The sequence below is a fragment of the Podarcis filfolensis genome (assembly GCF_964270895.1).
Source record: "Podarcis filfolensis genome assembly, chromosome: 6".
Taxonomy (NCBI): Eukaryota; Metazoa; Chordata; class Lepidosauria; order Squamata; family Lacertidae; genus Podarcis; species Podarcis filfolensis.
In genome coordinates, this window is record NC_139609.1 from 50,015,302 (window position 1) to 50,042,750 (window position 27,449).

Consider the following 27,449-nt stretch of genomic DNA (forward strand, 5'->3'; position numbering starts at 1 on the left):
CCACAATGCACCGCGCCGATAGGCTTCCCGTTTATTCTACTTTCCGAGGGCCTTGCTGTGTCGGGATCTTTTATTGGCTGCAAAGCTTCCCGCTATTGACGTAGGAGAGAGAAAGAGAAGCAAAGCGATAGAAAAAAGACGCGTTCCGATAGGGAAAGGAGCGTGGCGTTCTCATTGGGTGCCTTTAACCCCACCCAGGAAATGTATTGGTGGCCATGTGGTGGATGTTGGGGGGTCCTCTAGGTGAGTAGAGTGACAGTAATGAGGCACAGTAGTTAATGTTTCTTATGGCGGGCGGGCGGGGGGATACAATTGTTTTGTGTGCAAAGGGGTTCCAGATTCAATTCCTGGCAGTTCCAGGTAAGGTTGAGAAATGCTTCTGCCCGAAATGCCAGTCAGTCCTCTTGACAACATGGAACTAGAGCAGGCATAGGCAAACTCGGCCCTCCAAATGTTTTGGGACTACAACTACTATCATCCCTAGCTAACAAGACCAGTGGTCAGGGATGATGGGAATTGTAGTCTCAAAACTTCTGGAGGTCCGAGTTTGCCTATCCCTGAACTAGAGAGACCGGTGGTCTGTCTTTGTGTAAGGAGCCTTCCTGAGTTCTTCTGTTTCCCAAGCCGCTTCAGTGCCATTTTCTTGTCTCTCTCCAAACCCATTTCAGTGCATGTTTCTGAATGAAGGAGGCATTCTAATCAGTGTTAGTGATTAGAAGCATGGATACAAAGGGTTTTAGCTATGTTGGTTCCCTACTGATTAATATAGAATATGATCCTGTAAATGTGACCTTGGAGAACTGACGCTCAGGACCATTCTCATCCAGCATCTTGCTAGTAGTGGGATATTGCTATGCGGACAAGCATCACCTTGTATTTTTGTAGTTTGGATATAGGCCACCATGGCAACAGCATTCAGCAGTGATGGTGCTGAGGTTATGCAGCGGGCTGTGATTCCTGCAGAAGCAAGTGGACGTCCCCCAACCACCAGGCTGGAAGAGTTCTATGAACTGGAGAGAGCAGCTGCATTTGTATCTGATAATGGCTTCACTAAGGTGAGACAGTAGTTTGCCCTTTTGCCAGAAAGCTACAGGCATGAATGTCAGTTCTTCCCCTAGAGTTAGTGGACATCCCCGCCCCAAATAGTCAAGTATTGGGGCACTAAATATGGGGGACTTTTAAAAAGTTTTGTTTATCAAGTATGTCAAACAAATAAATATGTAGAAGCAGCTCACACACTACAGTATTTAAGGCAGAGATGTGGAATCCTCCCCCAAGGGCCATATCTCCCAGGGGGAACATGCCAGCGATGGGAGAGCTGAGGCCGCCCAAGGCACATCTCTTTTCCCCCCACCTTTTCCTTTTCACCAGTGATGTGAGGTGGACTTTCTGGTGCTTTATTTTTCCACAAGGAAAAAATATGTTTCATAAGGTCACGATCAACAATGAATGGATGCCAGTTGCAAATACAGCATTAGGCAAACTTGGCAGTTTCAAGTTTTTAGCTCTTGTTTGCTAAATACAAGTAAAATAAAAATACCAAATTAGACCCTTCTCTAAGGCAGGTATTCTTCAACCTTTTCAGACCCAGGACCCACTTTTAACCCCAACATACATATGGAAAACTATTTCTTAATCTTTTATCATATATTTGCATGGTGGTTATGCTCCTGTTGTGACCCAACTTGGATCAGGCCGTGACCCACCAGTGGGTCCAAGTCTACCTGTTGAAGGCCAGTGTTCTAGGGCATCACATATTGCCCTGTTCACACTATCCTAATTTTCGAAGGATTTTGTTCCAGTTCAGAATTGACTGGCAAACCCACATCACTGCTTACACATGTATGTCCATCCATTCTATTCTGTCTCCCCACCCATTCTTCCTCCTTTTTTTGCTTTTGCTCTTTGCCCTTCCCTGCTGCAATTAAGCTTAGAGGAAATTCATTTCACTCAGTATGCAGGTTTTTGAGGGAGTCACAATGCAGATTGGGGGGGGTAAATTAACCCTCTCCCCAGTGCTGCCACCCTCACCCTTCAAACCCCTCCCCCCATGGCAATTAGACTACAAGAAAAAATCCTGTCCATGTGGATGGGACCTTTTTCTTCAAAGCCTAATTCCCCAGGAAACCCACAGTACTGCTAGCTGTGTACAGTGGACATGTCCTGAATAATTATCTTGGGTTTGTTTTGTAGGTTGCTCTTCAGTTTCCCGATGAACTCTTGCCAGATTCAGCAAGCCTTGCTAGCAAGATGGAAGCAGCAACTGGTGCCAAAATGTACATTCTGGGGGACACATCATACGGCAGGTGAGGTCACAGCAGGAACCTCCTTCCACATAAACACATGATAGAAGCTCAGGCCGTAGTCCTATAGACACTTGGGAGTGAGCCTCATTGAAAACATGGAACTTAGTGCTGAGAACATGCATAGGACTATACTGCAGGCTTGCATTTTCAAGGGGTTCTGTAGTAATATGTCAGCCTCTGGATGTTCAGCAGTCTCTTGACTGCCTCTGCTGGGGTGGGGGTACTATTTATGACAAGAGAGGAGGACTTTGGGATCATTAGTTGCTCCCCAGTTCCTGCATCTTGGGTGTTGGTAACAGAGTATTTTTCCCATCTGCTGTCAGGCCTGGGGCTCCTTGCATGCTGAGTGAGCTGGTGACAGGGGAAATCCAGTCTCTACAATGGTAACCCATTTACTACAAAGGAAGCATTTTTCTGTGTGATAGAGGTGGTAGGTGTTTTGAGGAAAGCTGCCCTCCATAGCTAATGCTGTTGCTTTTCTTTAGCTGTTGCGTGGATGAAGTGGCAGCAGAGCACGTGGGCGCTGAGGCTGTGGTGCACTACGGCCCTGCCTGCTTGAGTCCCTGCCGCAAGCTGCCCGTGCTCCATGTGTTTGGTCGCAAACAACTAGACGTGGCGCGCTGCACAGAAGTCTTCCAGGAGTTGCATCCAGACCCTCTAGCTCATGTGGTTGTGCTGAGTGAAGTGGCCTATTTTCATTCTCTTGGTGAGACCATGGGGATCACAATGTGGGTGGTGGGTGGTATTCAAGAGATACATCAGGCCAGGATGGGAAAAAGCTACAGTGGGCACCCTCTAACCTCAAACAGTGCTCTCCTTGCCAGTCCTGCCCTTTATGTCTTATCTGCCTTCCAATGTTACTCAGTCCCAGCTTTTAACCCTCTCTACTATCCTCAGGGCTGGATTAACCAGGAAATGCCTATTTCTCTCCGTGCTCCCCACCTCATTTGCCACTAGGATACTAGTTTGCAGTTTCCTCAACAATAACATTCTTCAGAGCAAAGCTAATAGACCTGCATGCTAATGTTCAAAGGCAAAACCACATAAATTAATCAGTGTTTACTCCTTTGTAGTTTGAATGAACTAGGAATGTGGTCAGTTAATGCACAGATACCTGCCAAAGAGGCTTTTATAAGTTCTATGATTCTATGAAAGTGAGAAAATTCAAAACAATACTCCTGTGAATGTTCCAATTTATATTTCTGATTTGGCGGCTGGAGGGGTTGTTCTCTTTTAAAGGACCACAGAAGTAATCTTTCCTTGTAATACTCGCTTTCAGTTAACTCCCCTCTGTTTACATCCTTTAAATCAGGGATGGGGAACCTATTGCTCTCCAGATGTTGTTGGACTAGAACTCTCATCATCCCTGACCACTGGCTATGCTGCATGAGGCTGATAGGAGTTCCCCATCACAGCTTTAAACCTAGTGTCTAGCACAAGGGCCCTTCCCTGTCCATGGAAGAGGCCTGCTGAGTATTTGGAACAGTGAGGCCTATGTGACAGTTATTGTCTCTAAACTGAATGACTTTTCATTTCTCTTCCCCTCAGATAACCTGGCCGCTCTGCTGCACCCCATTTATCCCAATGTAGTTTTCTCTCAACTGGATAACAAGGAACTTCAGCCAGTTCCCGGGCTGGTGAAGAAATTTGGGCGGCACTTTGTGGTGGACAGTCAGCATGGTCTTGACAACTACGCCATGTTCTACGTGGGTTGTGAAGGCCCAGAACTCACAAACTTCATGCTGAGCTGGAACCGGTGTCCCTTCAGCTCCTTTAATCCTCAGACAGGACAAGGCCGACGGGAAACATTGGATGTGAACCGGGCCCTGAGGCGACGCCTCTATCTAGTGGAGCGGGCACGGGATGCCCAAGTAGTGGGCATTGTGGTGGGCACTCTTGGTGTGGCAGACTACTTGTCTGTTCTGGAGCATCTGCGTGGCATCATTCAGCGGGCAGGCAAACGGGCCTATACCTTGGCTGTGGGTAAACCCAACCCTGCAAAGCTGGCAAACTTTCTAGAGGTGGACATTTTTGTGTTGGTAGCCTGCCCACAGAACTCTTTGCTTGATTCAGCTGACTTCTACCGGCCTGTGGTCACACCCTACGAGCTGGAGATGGCATGCAATCCAGCACGGACCTGGACAGGCAGTTATGTCACAGATTTCCGTCACCTCCTACCAGGTAATACTAGGCTTCGTAACTGGAGAAATGAGTAGAGGCAACAACCAGTGAGCTCCTTTCACACCAGACTCTGGAAATTATGTTTGGTCACACACTTTCAAAATTCTCTCTGCAGGCATAAGGGTTTGAAAGTTGCTTTATTATAATGATAACTTGAGTCTCACGATGAATTGCAATTTCAGACTCATAAAAGCTGCACAGCTCTACCAATGCTCTTGGGCCTGCCCTGAAGGCATAGTCTGCTGCAGCAGCAATGACCATAAAGTTCCCTACACCCACACAAAGACAGACCAGTGGCAGGGAACAATTTCTACATTGGGGATAATTCAAATACATAGGATTGTATCCAAAATAGTAACATGTCCTGTCAGTGCAAAGACTTTCACTTGCGCAATGAAACTCCCCCCTCCTCTTGCCCTGAATCTATTCTAGGGGTTTCCCTAACCCTTCAGAGCTGATTTGGGAAAGGAGGAAGTGGGGAAGTTCCATTGTGCAAGCAGATATAATTGGGCTATGCTTACCTCCCATAGTCCTCTCCACATTTGCCATATGAAATGGTGGTCAATGAAGGGCAAGGCAGTGGGGAGCTCAGTGTGGTGTAGGTGCAGGAAAGGAAGCATCAGAGTAGCTATGCTCTTATCATGTTGGGAAGCCAGGCGAGCAATGCCAACGCCACCCACTGCTGTTTTTCCATGTGCTAATTCTGCACATCTTGATCATCCTTAGGTGGGTAAAAGCAGGGTATGATTCTGGATGGGCCAAGCTTAGCTGTTACTCTTTCCCTTGCTGTTGCCTGCAGGAGCATGTGCGCACACCCCTTTCCCAGACAAGATTTCAGAGGCTGACAGTGAACCCAGCATTTCACTCATCACCGGCGAGCTACGCTCAACTTCTCTTTATACAGCACCAGACCCAGAGCCAAGCTCTGGCACTTCTGTGACCTGCCGCAGCCATATGCATATGGCTGAGAGTAGCCCAGCAGGTATGTATCCGAGGGGTCGGGAACGGATTATGTTAACAGTCCACACAAATGGTGGCAAATCTCATCTGTCAGGACCTTTCTTGTGACTAATGGTTGTTCTTGGGAGATGAAAATGGCTGTTTTGAAGTCTGTTATGTGGTGAATGTTTCAAAGATTTATGCTAGTGTCAGAATAGCAATTAGCAGCCTAGTCACCTTCCTCCATTTACAGTTGCAGTACTGAGTGGGGCAGTGGGCCCCATGGGCTCTTTCATCCATAATCTTGAATATACTGTAAGCTCTGTTCTCTTCCAGAGTGGTGTCTGGAATTCAGCTTGGGGAAATCATTTATGCCATGATCATTGCTCTTCTGTTTTGTTTGCTTTTTTTGTCTTAGCCTCATTTTTGGAGTCACGAAGCTGGCGGGGGCTTGAGCAGCAGCTGGGGCAGTCAGCAGTCACAAAAGCTGTGGCTGGACGACGGGGGATTGCCATCGCATATGAAGATGAGCCTTCTGGATGACAGTTCCAGCCAGGCCATGCTGAGAAAAAGTTGCCTTCCCTTTCTGCATCTAGATGAGATAACCAAACATGGTTTTTATCACAACCTTCTCCCTCCTACCCACAACTAGACACATGTATAAGGCAAGGAATATCACTTTCCCTGGCCTGGACATTCCTCTTGGTGGATGGACAGATCAACATTTTAACTGGCTGACATCTACAATACAGTAGTTCTGCCAAATGGTGTTTTTTATGTTAAGAAGCTAAGTAAACCTATTCTTCTCACTGTGCTCTCAATTGTGCTGGTGTTTATCTGTGCATATAAAGCAGCCCTGGGCTAAGAGTGGCAGCACAGTAGATTTGGGGTTCTGTTGGGGGAACAGGGGTGTGTAGCATTGCAGCTTAATTCACATGTGGAATTATACCACAGATCCCCATTTATCCAGCTTCCACTGGCTGTATAGCTATAACTTAGGGCACTCTTGGAAGCCAATCATGCCCCTACATGCCCAGGCTCAACCTCTGCCGTATTCTCATACATGGGAAAAGCAGGTAAGAGTGTGATTGAGGAAGGAGGGCAGGTTTCTATACTCTGGTTGAACCTTGATCTAATCCACACTGTCCAGTGTTAAAGGTATAACTAGAAGTCAGGAAAAGTTTTCCTATTGAGGCTAGGATTTTGTATCCTCGAAGAGTTAGATTTGCTGATAGCATGAGGAATTGAATTCTAGGACTCAGAAGCAAGAACCAGGCTTTGAATAGCTGGGGTATAAGAATCCTATGATAAAGAGCCAGTATAGTGGGTAGAGTGCTGAACAGGACTTTGGAGACCAGGGTTCATATGCCCACTCAGCCATGAAGCTCACTGGGTGATCTTGGGCCACTCAACTCACTACAACCCTGTAAGGTGGGTTGAAGGTAAAATGGAGAGAAGTATATATATCTCCTTGATATCTCTTTGGAGGAAAGGCAGGATACAAATGTAGTAAATAAATAAGAACAGCCTTGCTGCATTAAACCAAAGGCCCATCTTGCCTAGGATCCTGTTTCCCACAGTGGGCAACCACGTACCTACACCTATGGGAAGCACACAAGAACATGAGAGGCAATGGCATCCTAGAGAAACAAGTAGAAATGGAGCCCAATAGTTCTCCATACAGTTATAGTCCTACAAAATATGCATTGTCTGCTCAGCTGGAGGTTACATATTTTGCAGCTCTTTGGAGTTTAAAAGCACAGAATGAAGAAAGGGGTGGCTGTTGATCTGTGTTGGAGAAAGAGTTTTGTACTAGCATCTTTCCTCCCAGTAGCAGGATAGCATATGTTTATCCACTCGTCATTTCCGACCCACAAGCATAAGTCACTGACATCCTTAGATGTGTACCATCCAATATAACGCTCAAAGTTATTTCTGTTGAACATGACTATATGACACTGCCTATCAAACAGAAAGGAGAAACATCATTCCATATCCTAATAGAGAAGAAAAATATAACACAGCTGGCACTGTGTTGTGTAAACATCTGCCATCCAATCAGGAATCAAAACAGCATTGAGCACAAGGTACAAGATGTACCAAGTAAGGGATATATACATCCCTTAAGTCAAGAACCTAGTAACCTAGTTAAAGCTAGTAACATTTTTAAGACTTAGAATAATTTGCCAATAAAAAAACCATTTTTAAACTCTATTTGTAGACCTTGCTATGCCAAATAAAGTTTATTTTAAATCCATTGGCATCCTTCCTTTCTCCTTATTTGGGCAACTTTTCTGAAGCATTAATACACCCAAATCAACGTCATAATTGTTTATCAGATAATAGGAGGGCCACTGTATGCTATGCACATTACAGCCCATCTGGCCAATGCTCTTAGTATCTGGCTGCGTATGTATGATCCCTGGGGTGGGGGCTTGTGATACATACCAGCAAAAAAGAAAAGTCATGGGAGTGGGAGAAGGAGAGATAGTAACTGGTAGAATGGGAACCTCCAGAAATGAGCACAGCATAAAATAGCGCAGGGTAGTACAGAGAAGTAAGACTAGCTTATACCCAGTGTTCCAAATTCCCATTGTTCTAGGCACATTTTGCGACATGGAATTCCATTAGCGCAAGTAGCTTCTGAGCTCTGGGTGCAGTACTGTGCCTAAGATTTCAGATTAAAACTGCAGAGTGGAAGGAAAGGACCTTTTCCTACCTTTCCACTTCCAGCTACTCTCTGAAGACTGGAGAAGAGACCCTCAAGAATATTAGTGGGGTGAGCAGTAGAAGGATAGACCATGTGAAAAATGAACATAATATTTTAGCTGCAGTTCATTCATTTTCAGCTCTGCAATCTTGTTACAAAAAAGTGTGCCTAGACATTCCGTTGTTGCGCCCATACCCTAAGTTTAAGGTGCCATTTAGCTCCAAGCTTTCATATTTCTGTTTATAACACTGCTTATACCATGTCATAGCTGCTTTCCTGGTGCTCCTGCTCACCTTCTGCTGCTGTTATAATAGTTTGCTGAAGTGAGAGGGGCATCCTGTAGCAGGCCAAGGCCCTAGAAGCAGCCAGGTGAGTTATTTTACACCAGGGTGGCTAACCATTGGCCCTTCAGATGTTGTTGAACTACAATTCCCACAAGCCCCAGCCAGCATGGCCATTAGTTAGATGTAATGGTAGCCCATCATAATTAGGAGGGCACCACATTGGCTATCCCTGTTTTACACGGCCACCCGCAATGTAGAGAAGTCACACACCTCTACCCTTCACACATGGTCCAAAAAGTGAAGAAAGAGACCACCGCATAGCAATAGACAGAAAGGCTAAGATAGACAGGAGTGGGGCAAACAAGAATACTGAATAACCAAGGAAGTATGCAACTCCATAAGCCATACTACAAAATGCAGCATAACTGTGGAGAAGCCATGTTTAGACATGAGCACTGTTCCTAATCTCCTTAAGTTTGTTTCCTCTGAACACTATTTTCAGAACATCACCTCCACATTCCATTCTCCAACTGCCATGCCATACCAGACAAAAGACAAAAAAAAACCCAAAACCAAACACCACAAGAAAGGTATAACAGGCAGTCTTTTGCACAAGCTAGTAATGATTATGTTGCTTTTTGCTCCATGCTGCAAAGTAAGATTCAGTTCCATGGCCTCTTACAGTCTCTTGCTTGTACCTTCTATTCTACTTATACCACCTATGAAGACATGTGCAATGCAAGCTCATCAGTCAAGGTCCTGGACAGCAGTTGCATAGGTATCAGGTTCCGGAAAGCAGCAACATCATATGCTAAGCCCTGTAGCAGCCCATGACCACACCAGTGATCAATACCTTTCCTAATAAGGCAAAGTGTGGAGTGCTTAGATAAGCAGCATGGAAGTAAGAGCTTCAAATAAATAACTGAAAGGTATAGCACACAGCCTCAAAATGCTAATTTTTAAAGGAATGTTTCAGTGCAAAGAACACCAGACAGAAACACTGAAATCAGTGGAAAGAGAGAAGGTGCAGCAATGTACCACATGCCCAAACCTAGAAGGCACATTCTCTGCCAAGTACTGCTTATTTTGTGCATTAATGTAGATACTTCTCTTTACCGGGGTGTAATCATGGTCACTGCTATAGAAGTACCGGAGTACTGCTTTTTCCCTAATATAGCCAACTGTACTTTGTTCTTTCCATGTGCAATGTGAAGGTTTCACAGCTATTCAAGATAAGCCACCAAGCCATCTTATAGATTACTTAATTACAGATCACTACTCCAATTTCTGATCAAAACACATAAACTACTTGGTTGCACTGATTAGTTAAACATTAAGTCCACATTTGATGTGAAGGTTTCTGATGTAATTTGACTTTTTTAACCAGTGAAAACAGTTACTTAACAAGCCAGGATTACACAAAATGCTTATCTTGTTTCCAGATTCAGAGTACTTCATCTGCCTGAACTGGAACAACCCTTACTTGGAAAAAAATACAGTATACCCTATTCACTTTTCAAGACTTGACCTAGAACAGTGCATTGTCAGTATGCTACTTTTTGCATTTACTTAAGATGCCTGATTTTGTTTCAGTTTCTGTTGTCCCATAAGCATATTCTTCCCCAAGAACATGTTTTGCCTTGGAAATGCAGAAGCTCCAGCTGATGTCTACATAAACCTCTAGTACAGCAGTTCTCAAACCATTTTTTCATGGACCACTTGGAAAATGCTGTGGATGGTGCAGGGCTCGGCCAGCTACTTTTTTGTTTTATAACTCATACTCTAAATAACTGCAGTCTTTTATTTCTAATGCGATGGATATGCCTGTTTTTTTGTGAGCAACGTTCTGTGAAGTCCATCTCCATCATCAGAAAATATAAAGTGCGGGGCCAAGTACAGATACTTTTGACCACCCCACAAACCACCTCAATGGAGCCTGCAAATGTGTTTGAGAACTTCTGCTCCAGTACTTACCACACTGGTATCTGCTATTGTTATTTAGATGGTTCAACAGTTACTTTGGTAAGCTCTTGTTAAATAGAAAGGATTGACTAAGGTTCAAGCCATCCCAACCTGCTCTTATGTAAACTGAGTTTCACTACCGAGGGTTAGGAAACATTACAGCAAGTCCCAAGTTAGGAACCTACTCGTGTTGTATGGGGAGGTAAGACTGAAACTAGCCCTGGAGTCATTCTGAATTGCACATTTGCTCAAACTGGTTAGCCTCCAAACCTGCAATACCAACAGTCCCCCATATGAAAATTATTTGCTCCTCTTCCATCCTTCCACCATAAACAGTAGCGCACCCTCAGATCCATTGTCACATCTTGATCTTCAGCTGTAGAAGCAACCAGGGATATTTTTCATCAGAGCGCGTAAAGGTGGCTGCAACCCTTTTAAATGAACCTAGAAACTATCATTCATATTACAGGCTAGTATGATAATATGCCTTCCACGGGATGCTACTATAGATTGTTGACTGCAAAAAGAAAATTTGAACTGGTTACGAAACTTTGCCAGCACACCAAGAAATGCAAAGGCTGGCAGGTATGCTTCCTTCTGAGAAGCTAACTTTGATTCTTTCCAATACTTTGTTGCAGAATTTGGATTTCTTCTTTGTCCAAAACGACATCGTACTCTTCTTTATTACCCGTTAGGCTAGGGCAGCTATAAGTGCAACTGCAGCTGCTACAGCTTTTTACCCTCCCCTGCCCAATATTGTCCAGAAGTTACATCTCTTCCCCCAATTCACCAAACACCACAGCTTAGAAAAGCCTTAATATAATTCAAGGCTGCAGGGCCTTCCACTTCAGTCAGACACAAGCTGCCTCATGCAGGGCAAAGGCAGACTCTTTAGGAACAGACAATACCACAGATATGTCTACAGGAGTGTGCTGGGAAAACAAGGGGCAATCATTGCACCAGTCTAGCAGGGGGAGGAAATCTCCTCAGCTCCAGCCTGTGCTCCAAGTCCTTGTAGCCTGCTGCCTCTGAACATGCAGGAGGGATGGACAAACAGCTCATTCTTGAGAGGAGCAGCCTCAGCAGGTTAGTTGCAGTTATCGTCCTATGAGCTGGTTCAATAGCAGCATTAGGCAGTGGCAGGTAGCCAGCAGATCTGTTCATGCTCCTGTTTTGCTACATGGCCCCTCAGTAGTCTGCTGTGTATTCGGTACCATGCAGTCCTCGGCACAGCAGTGTGAACTCCTTTACCATCTCCTTCACACGCCGTTTGTTCACACGCTCTCTGCTAACACAGAAAAAGAATGATAAGAGGCTGATATAGAAGAATGGTGAATGAGTCACTTAAAAAAACCAGCTAGAGCTGAGTCGGATGTTCCCATACACAAGGGCACCACCCAGTGCCAAACCCATAGAATCCCCAGCACTGAGAGCTGGGTACTGCAGACGTGCTCCACACAGCTACTATAATCATTGCTGCCCTCCATTAAGACATCCTCTTTCAAATAACTCATGTTCCTGTTCTGCAAATTATCGTTCACCAGTGCATCTCAGTTCATCGGTGGCTGGATTAATCTAGTGAATCCTGCTCTTCCAGCCATAACAATACAAGAAGAACCTGCCAGAACAGGCCAATGGCCCGATACAGCAGGCTCTGCTTATGTTCCTGTTATAATAATTATTAAATGCTGGTGAATTCATGGGTGTTTACATGGAGTAGCAGGGGCTTAAAGGAGAAACCAAAGCAACACCAATATAGGTACCATGTCTCTACAAGGATAAAAACTCAAGTTCATGTTTAGTTTCTGTGCTGCCCTTTTCTATTTACCTCTACTTTATATAAATACCTTGAACCTTTCTGAACATCTTAATTAATTTACAAAAAAATAAAAAAATAAGCAAGCTCTTTATTGTAGAAGATTCTGGGGAGGACTATTGAACCTGGAGAAATGCTCAGTATCTATCATGATCACTCATGACAATTTGGGGGCACAGATAGAAAGCTGAAGAGCCAAGAAACCCGCTCACACATCTTCCCCAACTCAGTCTTCCAGAAAAGTCTTCAAGAGAAAGTTCACCTGAGAATTTGCTGGCTGAAGATTTCCTTTTGTTCAGGGCTGACACGGGCTGATGGAAAACCATCCTGCTGCATCACTTCCTTGATCCAGACACTCAAGTAACTGAAGCAGTGCTTGTTGAGAGCAAAGAGGATCTCAGCAAAGTGATCCATCAAGTTGCGTGCGGCTTGGCCACCTACACCCTGCAGATGGAGCAAATCCAGTTAACACCAGACAATAATCCTCCCAGGAGACTGCACTGCAGGAGGGAGCATTACATTACAAACCTAAAAAGGCTCCAGCAGATTGCATCAAGGAAGTGTTTTTAAAAAGGAAGTGGCCAAGGTGGCACACTTGCTTGGGAGTAAGCACCACTGAACCTAGTGGAACACGCTTCCAAGTAAGACACGAAATACTAGATCAGGTTGCAAATCATTCAGGGATATTCTGGTTAGAAGGGAGCTGAATTAATAAAACATACTGGAATAAGTGCAGCTTATCTGTGAGCATGGCTCCTTCCAGTTATTCCTTCTAATTGTCCCTGACTTAGCTTGAAAAGCCTCACTCCTTACCTCAAGCACAGCCTGCAGCAGCATTTTGCCATTCTCATGTACCACTTGTCCCACCGGTGGAATCTCCCCACAACGTGGCAATAACTCAGTCTGTAAGAAACAGTGAGAAGGAGTTGATGCAAACTGTATTGCTAGAACTCAGATATATAGCCATCTGTCTCCAGTTCCATGTAGGAGACAAGCACATTCCTGTATTCATGTCCAAACAGAGTGGAGGCATATACAGTTAGGAGGAAATGCCTCCATACAAAAAATCCCAACTGCAAAAGAAAATAAAAAGGCCCAAATGGCAACTTATGAAAGGAGAAGCTCCTTTCTGGAATTTGGAGGACGCTCCCTCTCACCAGTTCTGGGTGCTTCTCCATCCTGTCCCAGCACAAGTGCTTCCAAGCCACTTGGCCCAAACGCAACTCTGCCTGTACCATTGGCCAATGGCAGATCTAGCAAAAGCAAAACACTCACAAAAAAGCCACAGGCAGCTTTGACAGTTGGTGCTTCAGGGAACTTCAAGGAGATCACACCTAGAGGGAAAGCAACACTTCAGGACTCAGCTAACACAATTCAAAGCTTTCCACAGGAGCGGGAAGGAAAGAAGCCTTCCCTTCTCCAAGCATAAGGACTTTACATGGAGCTTCAGCTGGTCTGATTGGAGGGGTGTTTCTACATCAAACATGCAGGCTGTTGTCATATATCTGAACCTTTAAGAAACACTGCCTCGTTTGGCTAAATCAGCTTTCCCAACTGCATCAAAGGAGCTCAGTTTTTTGATAGCTTAGTCTTACGGGGCCTGCCTACTCACCACAATGGAATACTGCTTTGACATCCAGGCTGCTACACAGGAACAGGTCAGGTTTCCGTTTGAGTGCCTGCAAGGTACACACACATACACAGACAATAAACACAGCTCTGGCAAGCCGGGGCAAAAAAGTGCCACAGAATAGCTCCCTGGCCAAGACCCCCATGTGCACTTACCTGGCCATCAGCCATGGTGCACAGTAAGTCAGATATGGCAGGAAGGGAAAGAACATAAGTAGGACACTTCTGAAGTCAAGGGCATCAAGGACTCCAGGTAATTAAGAGCCTCTGAAGACACATGTAATTGAAACATTACCTAGAAACAACCTACTAGGATTCCTACTTTGCTACAAATGAAGAAATCCAGATATGTGGGAATTCCTTTCTTATACCGTCAGGAAAGGGGGCTCATCTAGTTTCAGTATTCCTGTTAAACTACAAAAAGGCTGATTTTACTTGTGACTTAATATAAATATTGCTGCCTGGCAGCTTATTTCAGCACCATAGACAGCAAGCACAGGCAAGAATTTTACGAGCCTATCCATTTCAGCACCTTGGACAGCAATCCCCACTGTTACTTCCATTCCTGAATGACCTAAACATCTGCTCCACCATGGCATTCGCAAAACAAGGTGAGACCTATTAACAAACAGGGCCCTAAACAACTTATACTCCCATATAGCTATGTGAAGTATGTGCTTTGTCAATGAAGCACGATCTTCCGGGGCTGCAGAAGTATTGCTTGTTGTACCTGCAACTGGATACCAATCGCTGCAATGACTAGCTTCCAAAGCTTTGCATTCTCAGTTTCCACTCTACACACCTTGATTGTCCACTTGTTCATCACCCAGGTGGAAGGAGCAAAGAGAGTTAAGGGAAGGGCTGTAATTCAGTGGCAGAGCATCTGCCTTGCACACTGAAGCTCTCAGGTACAATTTCCGACATCTGCAGGTAGGGCTAGGGATGCCCCCCGCCTGAAACCTGGCAGAGCCACTACCAGTCAGTGTAGACAATACTAAGCTAGATGGACCAATGGTTTGACCTGGTGTAAGGCATCTTCCTATGATCCAACGTTATGTCCCTTTCTGTCATGCAATGGTAAATATCTGCCTGGTGCTAATCTGCATTGTTTTCAATGGCTCTTGTATCGCAAATGCTACTGTTAAAACTGCAACGGAATATTGCTAATACTCTAAAGTTTTAAAAATGATTTTTATTCCATCACCCTAGTAAAGAATGTTTCGTTTGTTTGCATCCCTCCAAGTACATTTTTACATATTGACGGCCAGTTTCAACTAATGAGCCCCACTAGCAGAACTAGCGCAATGGGGCTTCCCCTCTTCCCTCTCCCTGCACCCAAATTGGCTGGAGAAGGGCCAGGAGGCCCCCCAAAACAGCATGCAGGAGGAAGAGAGGGGCATCATTCCATATGGCAAGATGAAGCGCTTGCTTTGACAGAATGATTGCCATAGTGCTATGTTGAATTCCTCCCGCAATGTGTTACAGCCAACTAAGTGGAAACAGATTTGCTTAGTACACAGTGCATTGTGAGCCATCAGTATAGAAATAGATAAAAAGGCCAATTAAATCAAATGTCTGAGCCCACACATCTTTGTATTCCATTACTGAAACATTTGCTCATATCCAAAGTGAAGCAAATTAAACCATGCAGAATAAATTATATTAATACCTATACAGGTCTCCATAAACAATTTAGCCAATATACCACATAATGACAGCCAGTTAAAGGAAACTCAGTGCTAGCTCACAATATGCTCATGACTTGACACTAACCCTTTGTCTCTCAACAACTACCTTTGTATCAAAGCAACCTTATGGGGGTGCGCTAAAACTAGGACCTCTAAGAACATATTTAAAATTTTCATGTAAACACCTATGCTAGAGGAATGACTCTAGTGTTCTGACATTTTAAGCAATTAAAATTGTTCCAACAAAAGATCATTCTTTTGCATCTCCCTTTCCTCTTCACTTCTTTTTTTCTTCTACATGGCAGTACACACACACAATTTCAGGAAAGCTCAAATCTATATTTAAGCCTAGGCTGCTGGTCTTTTGATTTAGGGATAATATAGGCATTAGTGGGGCAATACTTGCAAATCAAGATGATTTGATTTTTGAACAAAGAAAGGAAAATGGTATATATTCTTGCATAATTCTTCCCACAGACACAACATTTATGTTTCACAATGTACCAGTCCACTTGAATGGACAAGCAGTGTTGTTACATACTCAATGGTCTTCTCATTTTAGCAAACTGACCCTTCTGCTAGGCCTGTATTCTAGTCTCACTAGATGGCTTCAAAGAAAGTGCATGCCTGATGCTGATGCTGTGAAGAATTTTCCTACTGATTTGTCTTCACACTAAGCGTGAGGGGAGAACATTCCCCTAGGATTTCAGACTTCTCAAATATTCCTATATCCAGTGTCTTTTAACTTGGTTGTTGGGACAGAACGAGCCTGGACATGGGCCACCAGTTGGGCAAGTTAAACACAGTAAATGTTAACATAAGTCTTCTAGGGCATTGCCAATTTAGGCTTACTCCAAGAGAGAAGGGTATAGGTGACATTCTGCCAACGGGACACCGTCAGCAAATTATAGGAAAATGGCAGACTGCAGAAGTTGCACTTTCAAATGCAACCCAGTCCTCTTTGCCTCATACAGAATCCAGAACCATGCATAGTTTGGAACCATGTTACCTCAAGGGTCATATTCTCCCATATAAATCCACTCTGCCTCTTTTGTTTTAGTTGAGTTCTTGCTCCAAGTACTACAGGTGTATGTAGGCTGGTAGCCATAAAGAGCATGACTCTTTGGGTGATGGCAGCCTGCCCTTGGAAGTGTCTCTCTAGAGAGTCTGCTAAGATGCATTTTGGTGCATGGCCCAAACATATTTTTAGCAAGGCAGTTGGAAGATGAAGAGTTTCAAATGCTGGACTACTGTAATTAATCTTTTAGTTACAAGTGTTTCGAATATTGCTTCAAAATTTTATTGTATCTTATTGTAAGCTGTTTTGTGGGACTGGCGGACCAGGAGGTAGTATTTTATTTTTTTACTCAAAGAATGAAAGTGCTAATGACAATATGGGGAATAACCAGTATATCAGCTGCCTCTCTCTCCTCTTTTGGGGTGTGTGTTAAGTTTTAATGTGAATGCTGAGAGATAGCAAAAGTGCAATGGGACTTAGGCTCACAGATGAAGTAGAATAAGAGACAATAAGAATGCCAGTGACCCCAAGATGCAGGGTGCAGTGTCTCCAGACCACCAGCTTTCACATCTCCAAATGAAGTGGTGAACAAAACATACTGGGCACTGGTAGCTAAATCAGCCCAAACCCAGGCAACTTCTAATTTGAGCTTCTCTCAAATTTTATGGAGGCAAACAAACAATATTTATTCAACCAAGGGAGGAAAGTGTGTGTGTATGTGTGTGTGTATATATGTGTGTATATATGCAAGAGAGGAAGACATACAATATAAAAAAGTATTAATAGCGTTGTTTTGAGTCCACTGAAACACTACTGCTTTAATTTCCAGCATGGGCCAAACTATGACACCCACTGTCCCAGACACAGTGCTGCATTTTTTAATTCTTCAGGATGAATATTGGCTGGTGATTAGGTCTCATCTGGATGCAGTCAGTCAGAAGATCTGGGGTCCCAAGTTGTTCCATGTCGAACTGCATGAGCTACTGTGGGGCTTTCAACTGTGTCTGGATGCCCCAGGGGCTTCTCCTAGTCCCTCTCTTCACATCTACCATTCCAACTCCTTTTCCTTCATCTGGCTAAAGCTACTCCCTACCCCCCTCCTAGGATGAGATTGTTCCAACCCTTTCCTGAGAACATGGATCCACCATAGGGCTCCACCTATATAATTATAACTGATTTCAGTATTTGATATTTAACTGTACATTGATAGCTGACATCCCCTTAACATGATGACAAAACAAGAATAAGAACTCTAAAGGGTGGCATTTTAATTTTGCGATTTGCTGTTGTCAAATTTCAGAATTTTCTGGAAGTTTGTTACTGTGTTACTGAAGAGAAGTGTGAGTATTAGCTGATGGTCAGGGGTCCCTTTACCTTTACCTATTAGCAACATTGCCTCCCATATTTGCATCTGTATTAACTGCCACAAGGGGGAGCTAAGCACTCAGATGCTTCCCCCATCACAGTATACAGAAACCCCATTAGGCAACAATAAACCAGAGCCAACGAGAAAGCATCTTATTACAGTCAGGAGATCAATATATAAGATCCCACCCCATTCTGCTCCATCAGTTCTTAGTGCTGCAGCTTATTTTCAGTCTAGGGATTGCTCATTCTAATCCACTTGCTGTGGGTGCTTCATCCTTCACTTACTCCAGGGAATGATACCCACCAGCCTCTGTTTGTATTCCACCACCACTGCTTTGCCCTGCCCTGTGCATGATGTCATTACAGCATTAGAGACAGAGCTCTATGGAAGATGCACAATCTGGGGGGAAAAACAAAACACCAGACACAGGAAGCCTTGGCAGAAATGCTGGAGTGCAGAAGGGTTTTGGGGTCAAACACGGGAGACAAGGCTCATCTGCTATGCTTGCCCATTAGATCAGCTGCCCCTCCCAGATCCACCAAGTTACTGAATACATCACTCCTACCTAATAAACAGAAACTATGGACTTGCCAGCATTTGTAAAGAAGTCAGAGTCACTTCAGAAAACCATGCAGATCTATACCAGGACTGGAATGCTGCTGCCAGAACTCTTGAACTACATTTACCAATTTTTCAGCAGCCCCCTTCTGGGCAAGGCCACACCACATGACCTGAAAACAAACCCAACCTACAAGCCTTGTTGCATCACTAGGTATTGCCCCTTGGGGAATGGAAAGGGCAAACTCACACCTATGAAAAAGGAGAATGTTTTGTTTTCAACTTCCACGGAAACAGATGGAGAAACTCGATATTCAACTAAAAGGAAAAAACGTTGTCAACAGAAAGCTAAAAATAGGTTTAAATTGAATTAAAAAAGAGAAAGAGAGAGAACAGAAAGTGAATGAATAAGAAACTAAAACACACCTGTGCCAGGAGTTGCATAAATGAATCAACAATATCAGGATGATCCCTGGGCCCTAAAAATATAATAAAGATGTAACTGAAGAGAAAAATCATACAAACAGCAACTCAACATCATATAGTTATGTGATACAGAAAGAATTTACAAGTGAAAACAGGAGTAAGGGAAGGAAGGGGAGGGTGCAAGGGGGTGGGTTGAGGAGGGCAGGCACATGAGCAGCTTGAAGCAAGTTAAAGAAACAAAACATACAAAAATCATGGAGCTTGGAAACCCAAGAACAGAAAGAAAGTGCAAAGGAATAGGCCTGTGCCCAGAGTCCCCTGCCAAGCACCGAGGATAGGAAGGGGAGAGCTCATTGCACCCTAGCAAGGGAAGAGAGAAGCAGGAGCTAACTGGAAACCAGCTTCATGTGGAGAACGAGCACATTTGAACTGGATACATGTTATCATGATTTACTTGGTCCTGAAAGACAACTCCAGAGTCAAACAACAAATCCAGTATTGACATGGAGTAGGCACAAAGTATTGGAAATCCACTAGAGTGCCGGATGGACAGTCCCAACACAGTATTTTCCTAACACCCATGTCCACATGCCTGCCTAGTTGGGAAGAACCCAACTTTCTGGCATTTTCTGCAGGGAAAGGCCAGTGTGGTTGCTGGTAAGCATACTTCCATTCCACAAAACAGAAAGCCTTGTGGCATTATAAATTTAGCAAATTTATTATCACATAAGCTTTCCTGGATCTGAGAATTCTCTTCCTCCATGTTGGCTATGCCTGACCCAGTCAGGCAGTAACAGGGCATCACTCCAAGTACTAGTTGCTCCCCATCAATTCTGAGTTCAAACAAGAACCTGGAGAAGGAAGCAGATACCCCACCAACCATGCTGACTGGATCTGTACATGTATTCCAAGTTTTTCATCTCAGCTGGGGTCAATATGGCAGTTCCATGCAAAGGCAAGTCCAAACACTTGCTGGGAATTTCACAAAGCTGTAAAAGGAATCCTTTGAGCTGGAGAACCAGGGAGATAGGATACAGAGTCCACATGACAAATGTTTTATTTAGGCCACAGGAAAAAAAAACCCTGATGAATATGGTCGACTCCATAAAGAGCCATGATGGGGTTAACTGAAAGACATTACAACACACTCCTGAGTGATTCTTGCTTTCTACTCAGAGCCGATTGCTCGCTTCATCTTCCTCTTGGGGCCCTAACCCAGGAATCTGACACGGGGAGGGCACATTTCCAGTCATGAAGGACAGGAGAAGAGGGGGAAATGGCAGCACTACTGTCCACTCAGGCACTGATACCTGAGGAGAAGCATGCCAGAGAGTCCACCTTAGCAAGAGCTTTTCATCTTCATCTGTACCAGCTAAAAGCTTTTGGAACTGAACGAGCACAGCCATGACCTGAGGAAGGTGTTCCCTCCCCCCACCTGCACACACCTTATAGTCGAGTCTGAACAGCTGAAACCAGGAACAGCAGTTTTCAACGTGGCAGCCTCACAAGACTGAAGGTGCCCAAGCACACGTACCTTGCTGAAACAGTGTTAGCGTAACTGATGTGACGAGCAGAAAGAGTGCCTTGATAGGTGGGAAATGGGCAGGCTCATGGGCAAAGATGTGAACCAGCTGGGGATATAAAATACAAAGGAGACTGAAGCCAGAGCAGTCTGGTTTGACCCATTCCATTCCATCCCATATTTGTAGCCCCTAGCTATCCCCCGTGTAAGTCTAGCTGTCTGTTCTTTGCCTAAAAACATCAACAAGACCCTTGCTGCTAACACAGCAAAGGAGACAGAGACCAGCTGGCATAGGAACACTACAGTAGCTTCTCAGATACGTGCATACACAATTCGTGTGTATGGGGGAAAACACATTTTGAGCAATATCTGTGCTTGAACAAAACAAAGGAGACAAGCTAAAGATACTAAGTGGGTAGGAATTAATCTGTTGAGTAATCAGCCTCCATTGTAAACTTAGTAGCTTCCAGGAATTCTAGTACTTAGACTTACCTGTCGAGTGAGATCAATGGCAGATGCCTGAGGAATGGTGCTATACATCTGGCCCAGCATCTCACACAGTTGAGGCACCATGGGTGCAAAGTCATCCAGGAGGGTCTTCACAGACTTTTCAAAAATGGAGCACACAGACTGTGGGAAGAGGAAGGGCTGCGTCAAGGGAGGACTGGTTACATAACTTGTTCCTTAGCTAAATATCTATTGATTCTGTACTTCACCTTTCCTCAAAGAAGCCTGAGGTGCATATATAGTTTCCTCCACCCACCTCCAATTCAGTTCTGTGAGGTAAGTTTGGCGTGGTCGGCCAAACTCCTAAGCCTAAAAGTAGAATACCAAGTTGAACAGAATGTGGGAATCAACTGAAAAGAGAGACTTATCCAACATCACAAACATACATTCTTCAAGTTCTGCCAACAACCACCAGTGCCAACCTGGGAATCTCCTATCTAACTATAGCTATGTGGGCAAAGTGTTGCTTGTTTTTTAACCTAGAAGATGCATTACCTCCACAACCTGGGCATCATTCAGCCACTTGCTGAGCACTTTCTGGATAAGCTGGAAGACTTGCTGCAGCACCATCACTACCTAGAGGAAGAAGATAGAAGATAATTATGAAACTGGCTTGGTCTACTACAGTTTGAGGAGGAGGAGACAGCTCACAACCATTCAGATCCAGGGATGAAAAGATGGTATTAGAGGCCTCTCTAGAGATTGCTCCACAACTCATATTATGCCAGAGTAGTTTTCAAAAGTCTCACAATACCAGATGTGTAGCTGCCCTCACTTCTTTTGAAAAGCGAACACAAAGAAAATATACACAATTGAAGGGACATTCTGAGCTCTCTTCTGATCACTCAGTAGTCACGTCAAAAAGCTCACAATCTGCGGTGATGAAGTGGCTAATCTACACGGGCTCATTCCAATAGTTAAAGTAACACACACACAGTGCTATGTTGTACACCACCTATTTTCACAACCCTTCAACCATTCTATGCTACTGCCCTTCAAAAGTTAGAAGAAGCTGCCTACAGTTACATGGCAGGGAAGAGACGCAGCCAAATAAACATGGAGTTGTATGCCCTAATGTATAAAAAGAACTACTCAGACACATGTAACACCCACCGGATTGGGGCCCTGAGGCACTGGCAGCTTCTTGACCTCTGAGCTCTCATGATCATCATCATGATGACTGATGTCCAATGTGGTGAAGAGGTTGGAGAGCAAGCCCAGGATGTGGATGATGGCTAGCTTGTTGGAGGGGTTTGGCTGCAAGGCAAGGCATCACTATAGCAGTTACAGTAGACCCAGGATATGGGCCACTCACATCAGATGTCCCAGATTGGCAGCAAGAATGGACAGCACGACTGTGAAGCATAGTCTAGTGATTGATTCCCACCCACCCCCAGCCAATTCCCACCCACTCCGTTCTTGACTCCAGAAGCATAATGCAAAACAGGGCAGGGGGAAGGAATTTAAAAACCAGAGGACAGAGATAAGAAATGAGAGGCTTGCAAGACCAGGGAGGTATGGTTAAAACAAGGCACAACTTGCAAGAAGAAGAGTAGAGTTTTACACACAACAGGCTCTATTCTTTCTTAAAAGAAGGTTGGCAAACAGCCACCACCAAGCAAGTGAAGTAGCTCACCGTTTCATCAGCCAGCTTCTCCAGCTGCTGGATGTAAGGAGTAATCAGTGAGTGCAGATTCTTCAAAATCTCCTCCACTTGGAGGGCAGAGAGCAAGAAGCCCAGAGCTTGCATCAGCCACATGCACTGACTTGTCTGGGGGCAGAACAAGATGGACAACATTCTTAGTTTCTACTATTATCCTCAGAAAGTCATGCTACACTACATCTCAGTTGGAGTTTATTCTCCCTCTATTCTTCGTCAACTCTAATGCTTAAGTCTTAGCTATGCCTTCTGGAAGTCTCAACACAGAAACCTGTGTTTAGTGCCAGAACTTAGCCCCCAAATAGCCATTGTCAGAGCCCTGAGTCACAGATAAACACAAATAAGACTCTTTCATGCAGCTTCGGAATGCCTGGAAACATAATGGATGTCTATCTAAACTAGGAAAGAAAAATGTGTGACTCTACAGATGCTTTTGGATTCCAACTCCCAACAGTTCTTGCCTGCAAAGCCAATGGCCAGCAACTTCTGGAGGGTCACAGATTCCCCACTCCTGATCAAAACTCTGTTTGGGAGACATGCATCCAATTTCACCAATTCCTCTAATCCTCCTCTCATTGACTGGAATGCTCAATACTTTGGAAATAATAACTTGATAGGTAATCATATATTCCGTACACTCTTTCACCCTCTGCACCAGGGAGGAGTATAAGTATCTTACCTTGTGAATCTGCTTCATTAGCACATCCTATAGAAGGAAAGATGTGAGAAAGTGAGTACTCGCCCCACAGCAGAAACATTTAACAATGCTCCAACCACAATATCAACTGACAACTCTGGGAGACAAACACTGATCTGGAGCATGGGCGCTATGAAATTTCAAGGAAAAGTGGATAAGCAAGAGAAGGCTAACTCCCTTCTGATTAACTTAAGCTTGGCCCCTTCCATACATGCTTTTAAGAGGGCCTTGAAAAGCTCTCTACTGCTTTTCCTGAAGAGTGTTAAAGACTTGTATGATTCAGAGCAGCTTTCTCATAGTAGTTGTACACCTGTCTGATGTACCTATTGTTATCTTGCATCAATCTTTTTACATACCGGTGAGGGCTTGATCTTAAAATGCAGCTTATAAATATCTGAATAAATAATCAATAAGCACCCTCTCCCTCCTACAGTGAAAGCCAACCCTTCTCAAGGATGCTTCATAATGGATAAGTAGTAATCAGTGATTCATTATAGGCAGCGGTTGCATATAGCTTGTCTCCCAAGCTCCATAATGTCAGCAACAAGGGTCAACAGTTCTGTTTCCTCCACACACCCTGCAAGCATAATTTTTCCTCTTCTAGCAGGAAATGTGAAGCGGAAACCAAAGACAGCATTTAGTTAAGCAGAAGGCTGAGCTGAATCTTGACCAAATTTCCACTGCAGAAGTAGCTCAAAGTCAACGCACCCTGCCAGCTGCCAAAACAGATGCACACATACCTTCAAACTGGTAAGATTCAAGTTATTTTAACTGATACATGCAGTCAGAATTCCCATTCTGACAATGTGCAATAAATATTTACCCCACTAAATCTCACATACACACGCAGATATCCTCCTCAGAATGTTCCTACTGCTTTAAGCCCTGTTGAATGATCTCTCCTTTACATACAGCTCAAAACTAGTCAGTCACTTAAACTTCCATTGTCTCATAAAACCATGTATCCTTAGACCATTATTTCAGTTACCTGAGAGACAGCAACTATGTTGGCAGCATAGGGAGGCAAGTCATACTTGCATTCACGGCAGATTTTCTTAAGGGTTGAGACACTAGAGATGGACAACTCAGGATTGCCCAGAGCCTGTAGCACCAGGGGTAAGACATTGTTGATCATGACAGGGTGGTCAGCCAGCCACTCTGAAAGTGCTCCTAGAAAGATAGAAAATGCAGAGTCAGGAGCTGCAAGGAGAGGGTACTGTGGACTGGATGAAGAGGCCCTACAGGACACATCCAGCCTATGGACTGCTGGTTCCATAGTGTTGTAAGACCTCAACAGCCTGAGGTTCTTTGGGTTAACCTTCCCTTTTAGCACCCATTCCCTCCCCATACCCAGTCTTCTTACCAATAGTGAACATAACCGTATCTGCAAGCTGCACATTGCTGATGCTGATGTGAGGAATGAGCCCAATGAGGCCAGGCACTACATCCGAGTAGTTTACATCTATTGTTTCTGCGATGGACTGGAACCCATAAAGCAAAGCTTCTGTGTGCTGCCAGAGAAAAAAGATTTCATTCTTGAGCCCAGGCCGAACTCTAATGCCCCACATAGATATTTTAATTTATTTATTTTTTTATTAAATGTATATACCTCCCTTCATCCGATTTGCAACATGGACTGCATGTTGGTGCTGAATTTTACAAAGGGTGGTTCAAACACCACTACCCAAATGAACAGTGATATATAAATATTTTAAATTTATTTAATCAAACTTGAAGGCAATGAAGGCAGAGACAGTATGTTGAAAAAGTCCCCAACCTAGATTTCATTTTTACAAAAAATATGCAGGGCTAACTTCCATAAAAAGTTATGATGAGTTGTTGATCCTTTACACTTAGTAGCACAATAATAATTCTTTCATCAGTAAGCTTTTTGCAGGGGCATCGTATCTAGTGAGTCAAATTCTTCAGGTCAAGGAACCCCTTTCCCCAGCAACATAAAGCACCTGCTATCCTTCAGTGCAACCCCAACTAGACATCCTGAAACCGCTGGGCTATATAACACACAGGGCTCACCCACACTTCCACTTGTCCCATACCTTGAAAGCATGGGTCCAAGAGGTTTTCCACTTGTCCTATTTGTCTCACCACTTTCCATGAGAACAAACACCAGTCTGCAGAAAAATCGATTGGCATTTGCTCTGATTCAGCAGTAAAAAGTGGGTTTCCTGGGGAGAAAGGGGTGGGGCAAGTGCAAGTGTGGATGAGCTCATTGTGTAGTCTCTCTCCTTCCTGCACCCGCAAGAGGAGGCAGGATACACCTGCATCCATGCTCCCTCTCACCAAGGGCTATTCTAGCAAGATATGGACTGCTGAGGCTGCATACTTAGTATGCTGGAGTGCTGGTATGTTTGCTACTGTCTTAAGTCTTCCAGGTGCGTGGACTGTAAATCATGGCTAGGCTGGGTTTTTGCTTGGCTGTCACATTGATGAACGAGGAGCCCCTGCGGTCACTGGTCCTTGACGCCCATCACTGTTTGCTGTGCCAGTAACACACTGTCAACATGCCAAGGTGAACAGATACATTCTGATTAGCTGCCACACAGAGACCTCTAGCCTGGCATTACCACCCATCATGGCACAGGAGACATATCAAAGAATCTTTCAGCATCTTTCAGCAAACTGTAAAGGAATATTTTCTTTGTAACACTGGAGGTAGTGGGACAACTACACTCCTCAGTTTTCCCAGTACAGAAACCTAACTTGTAGACTAGTGACAAAAACATGTGGTAACACAAACCCTATGATAAGGAAAAATAGATGTAATTGAGCATGCATTTGTTGAGTCCGCAATCCTGCTGTCAGGTATCTTGCATAATTTGGTTGCTGCCACACAGTGATGGGAGGTGTGCCAGAATGATTGCAAAAACCACCAGCAGTGTCTTACACTAGGAGAGAAATCAGCAAGCTGGAAGTTGGGACATCGAAGCAATCCTTCAGTCCCAATTTTATAAACCACCAACTCAGCCGTACACTACAAGGAAGAGGTTTACACATTTCAGACCCATTCAACACTTCTAACAACTTTTTGGAGCTTTGTGACTTTGGATTGCCCTTCCACACATGCTGCTCTGAGATTTAACAGATGGTTCTTCTAACCAAGACACTCTGCACCTTCACTTTACCTTAGCACCTCTCTTCCACAATGCTCTCCCCCCAGGTCTAACCAGGACTAGTACCATCCTTTCTTAAAAACCTGCAGCATATTCAGCCTCTGTGTTTGCTGCATTCCTCTAGCTTGGTGTTCCATTTGAGGGTGGAGCTCTCCACTCACCTGCCATGAGGATGGCTGCTCTGTGTTGGTCAAGAGGCGGCCTAGTTTGTCATATAAGCTGCTCAGCAGCTCTGCTCCAAGCATTTCATACACATACATCAAGGTGTCAGAGATGTCCACTCTGAGGAAATGAGCAAATGGGCAATAGAAAAAAAAAGTTACAAAACACTCCCACATTACCAAATAGCAGCTAGATAGAAATTGCTGAAACAGTTATAGCCCATAGCCAAATCAGGGCAAGTTCAATGTTTACTCCCATTAATGAAGCATGATCAACTTCCTCTTCTGCAGATTATAAGCACTGCACACCAACTGAATGCTAAGGGATATGATTAGGCAAAAGGTCATACCGGTATATCCGAAATTGCTCCTTTTCATCAGAGGACCAGCAGCTGTACTCTTCATCAGAGGGAAACTGTGCCTTGTGCAGGAGCACATCCACCAGCTGGAAATAGACAGGCCGATACACTTGCTGATACATGGCCTGTTTTTCTGGATCAAAAGAGAGGATGTCATCCTGCAAAGAAAAAGATCATTCATCAAGTGGAGATTGGAAAAATCAGCCCTGAACTCCAGCAATCATGTTGATGTTAACACAATCAGTCCCCCAAGCATTTTGATGTGATTGGGGGGGATCACCTCTCATTGCTGTTGAATCTCTATATGGGAAATCCAGAAATGACATTTTAGAGTCAAGTTACTCCACTCAAATATTCTCCTTAATGCATCTAAGATCCTTCCTAGCTTCTAGGAGCAGTTCTACATAATACTTTGTCAGGTCACTCTCTCTGTAGTATCATTCCTTCTCAACACATTGACACCAACTAGACAAGCACAGAAGCTATCACAGGCTGGTAAAGCAGCTGACCCCGTCTGCTTTCTTCT

General features: G+C 44.2%; 2 protein-coding genes across 10 annotated transcripts in view; one reads left to right on the forward strand and one right to left on the reverse strand.

Moving 5' to 3' along the window:
* The first annotated feature begins 67 nt into the window (after positions 1-67).
* On the forward strand, positions 68-7,683 carry DPH2 (diphthamide biosynthesis 2). 2 transcript variants are annotated; one of them, XM_083619895.1, is made up of 7 exons: positions 68-243; positions 886-1,055; positions 2,194-2,306; positions 2,792-3,012; positions 3,855-4,487; positions 5,287-5,469; positions 5,845-7,683. In XM_083619895.1, exons 2-7 carry the CDS (start codon positions 903-905, stop codon positions 5,967-5,969), a joined length of 1,428 nt encoding a protein of 475 aa, XP_083476021.1. In that variant the 5' UTR covers positions 68-243; positions 886-902; the 3' UTR covers positions 5,970-7,683. The 2 variants fall into 2 exon arrangements, with proteins under 2 accessions (XP_083476021.1, XP_083476022.1); XM_083619896.1 differs by lacking the exon at positions 68-243 and adding an exon at positions 246-360.
* The window catches only part of IPO13 (importin 13), a 47,666-nt gene continuing 24,822 nt past the window's right edge, over positions 4,606-27,449 (reverse strand). For 3 of the 8 annotated variants that reach the window (XM_083619830.1, XM_083619829.1, XM_083619833.1), the window contains 16 exons: positions 26,915-27,081; positions 26,565-26,685; positions 24,636-24,783; positions 24,261-24,442; positions 23,255-23,281; positions 22,552-22,686; positions 22,029-22,172; positions 21,411-21,491; positions 20,901-21,038; positions 20,421-20,517; positions 18,887-18,939; positions 13,811-13,877; positions 13,474-13,532; positions 13,012-13,101; positions 12,461-12,642; positions 4,606-11,667 (listed from right to left, as the gene is read on the reverse strand). In XM_083619830.1, coding sequence (XP_083475956.1) covers positions 11,571-11,667; positions 12,461-12,642; positions 13,012-13,101; positions 13,474-13,532; positions 13,811-13,877; positions 18,887-18,939; positions 20,421-20,517; positions 20,901-21,038; positions 21,411-21,491; positions 22,029-22,172; positions 22,552-22,686; positions 23,255-23,281; positions 24,261-24,442; positions 24,636-24,783; positions 26,565-26,685; positions 26,915-27,081 — 1,788 coding nt within the window. In that variant the 3' untranslated portion in view covers positions 4,606-11,570. Of the gene's footprint in view, positions 11,671-12,460; positions 12,643-13,011; positions 13,102-13,473; positions 13,533-13,810; positions 13,878-18,886; positions 18,940-20,420; positions 20,518-20,900; positions 21,039-21,410; positions 21,492-22,024; positions 22,173-22,551; positions 22,687-23,254; positions 23,282-24,260; positions 24,443-24,635; positions 24,784-26,564; positions 26,686-26,914; positions 27,082-27,449 lie in introns of all 8 variants that reach the window. The other 5 variants (XM_083619828.1, XM_083619827.1, XM_083619832.1 and 2 more) reach the window with 3 other exon arrangements.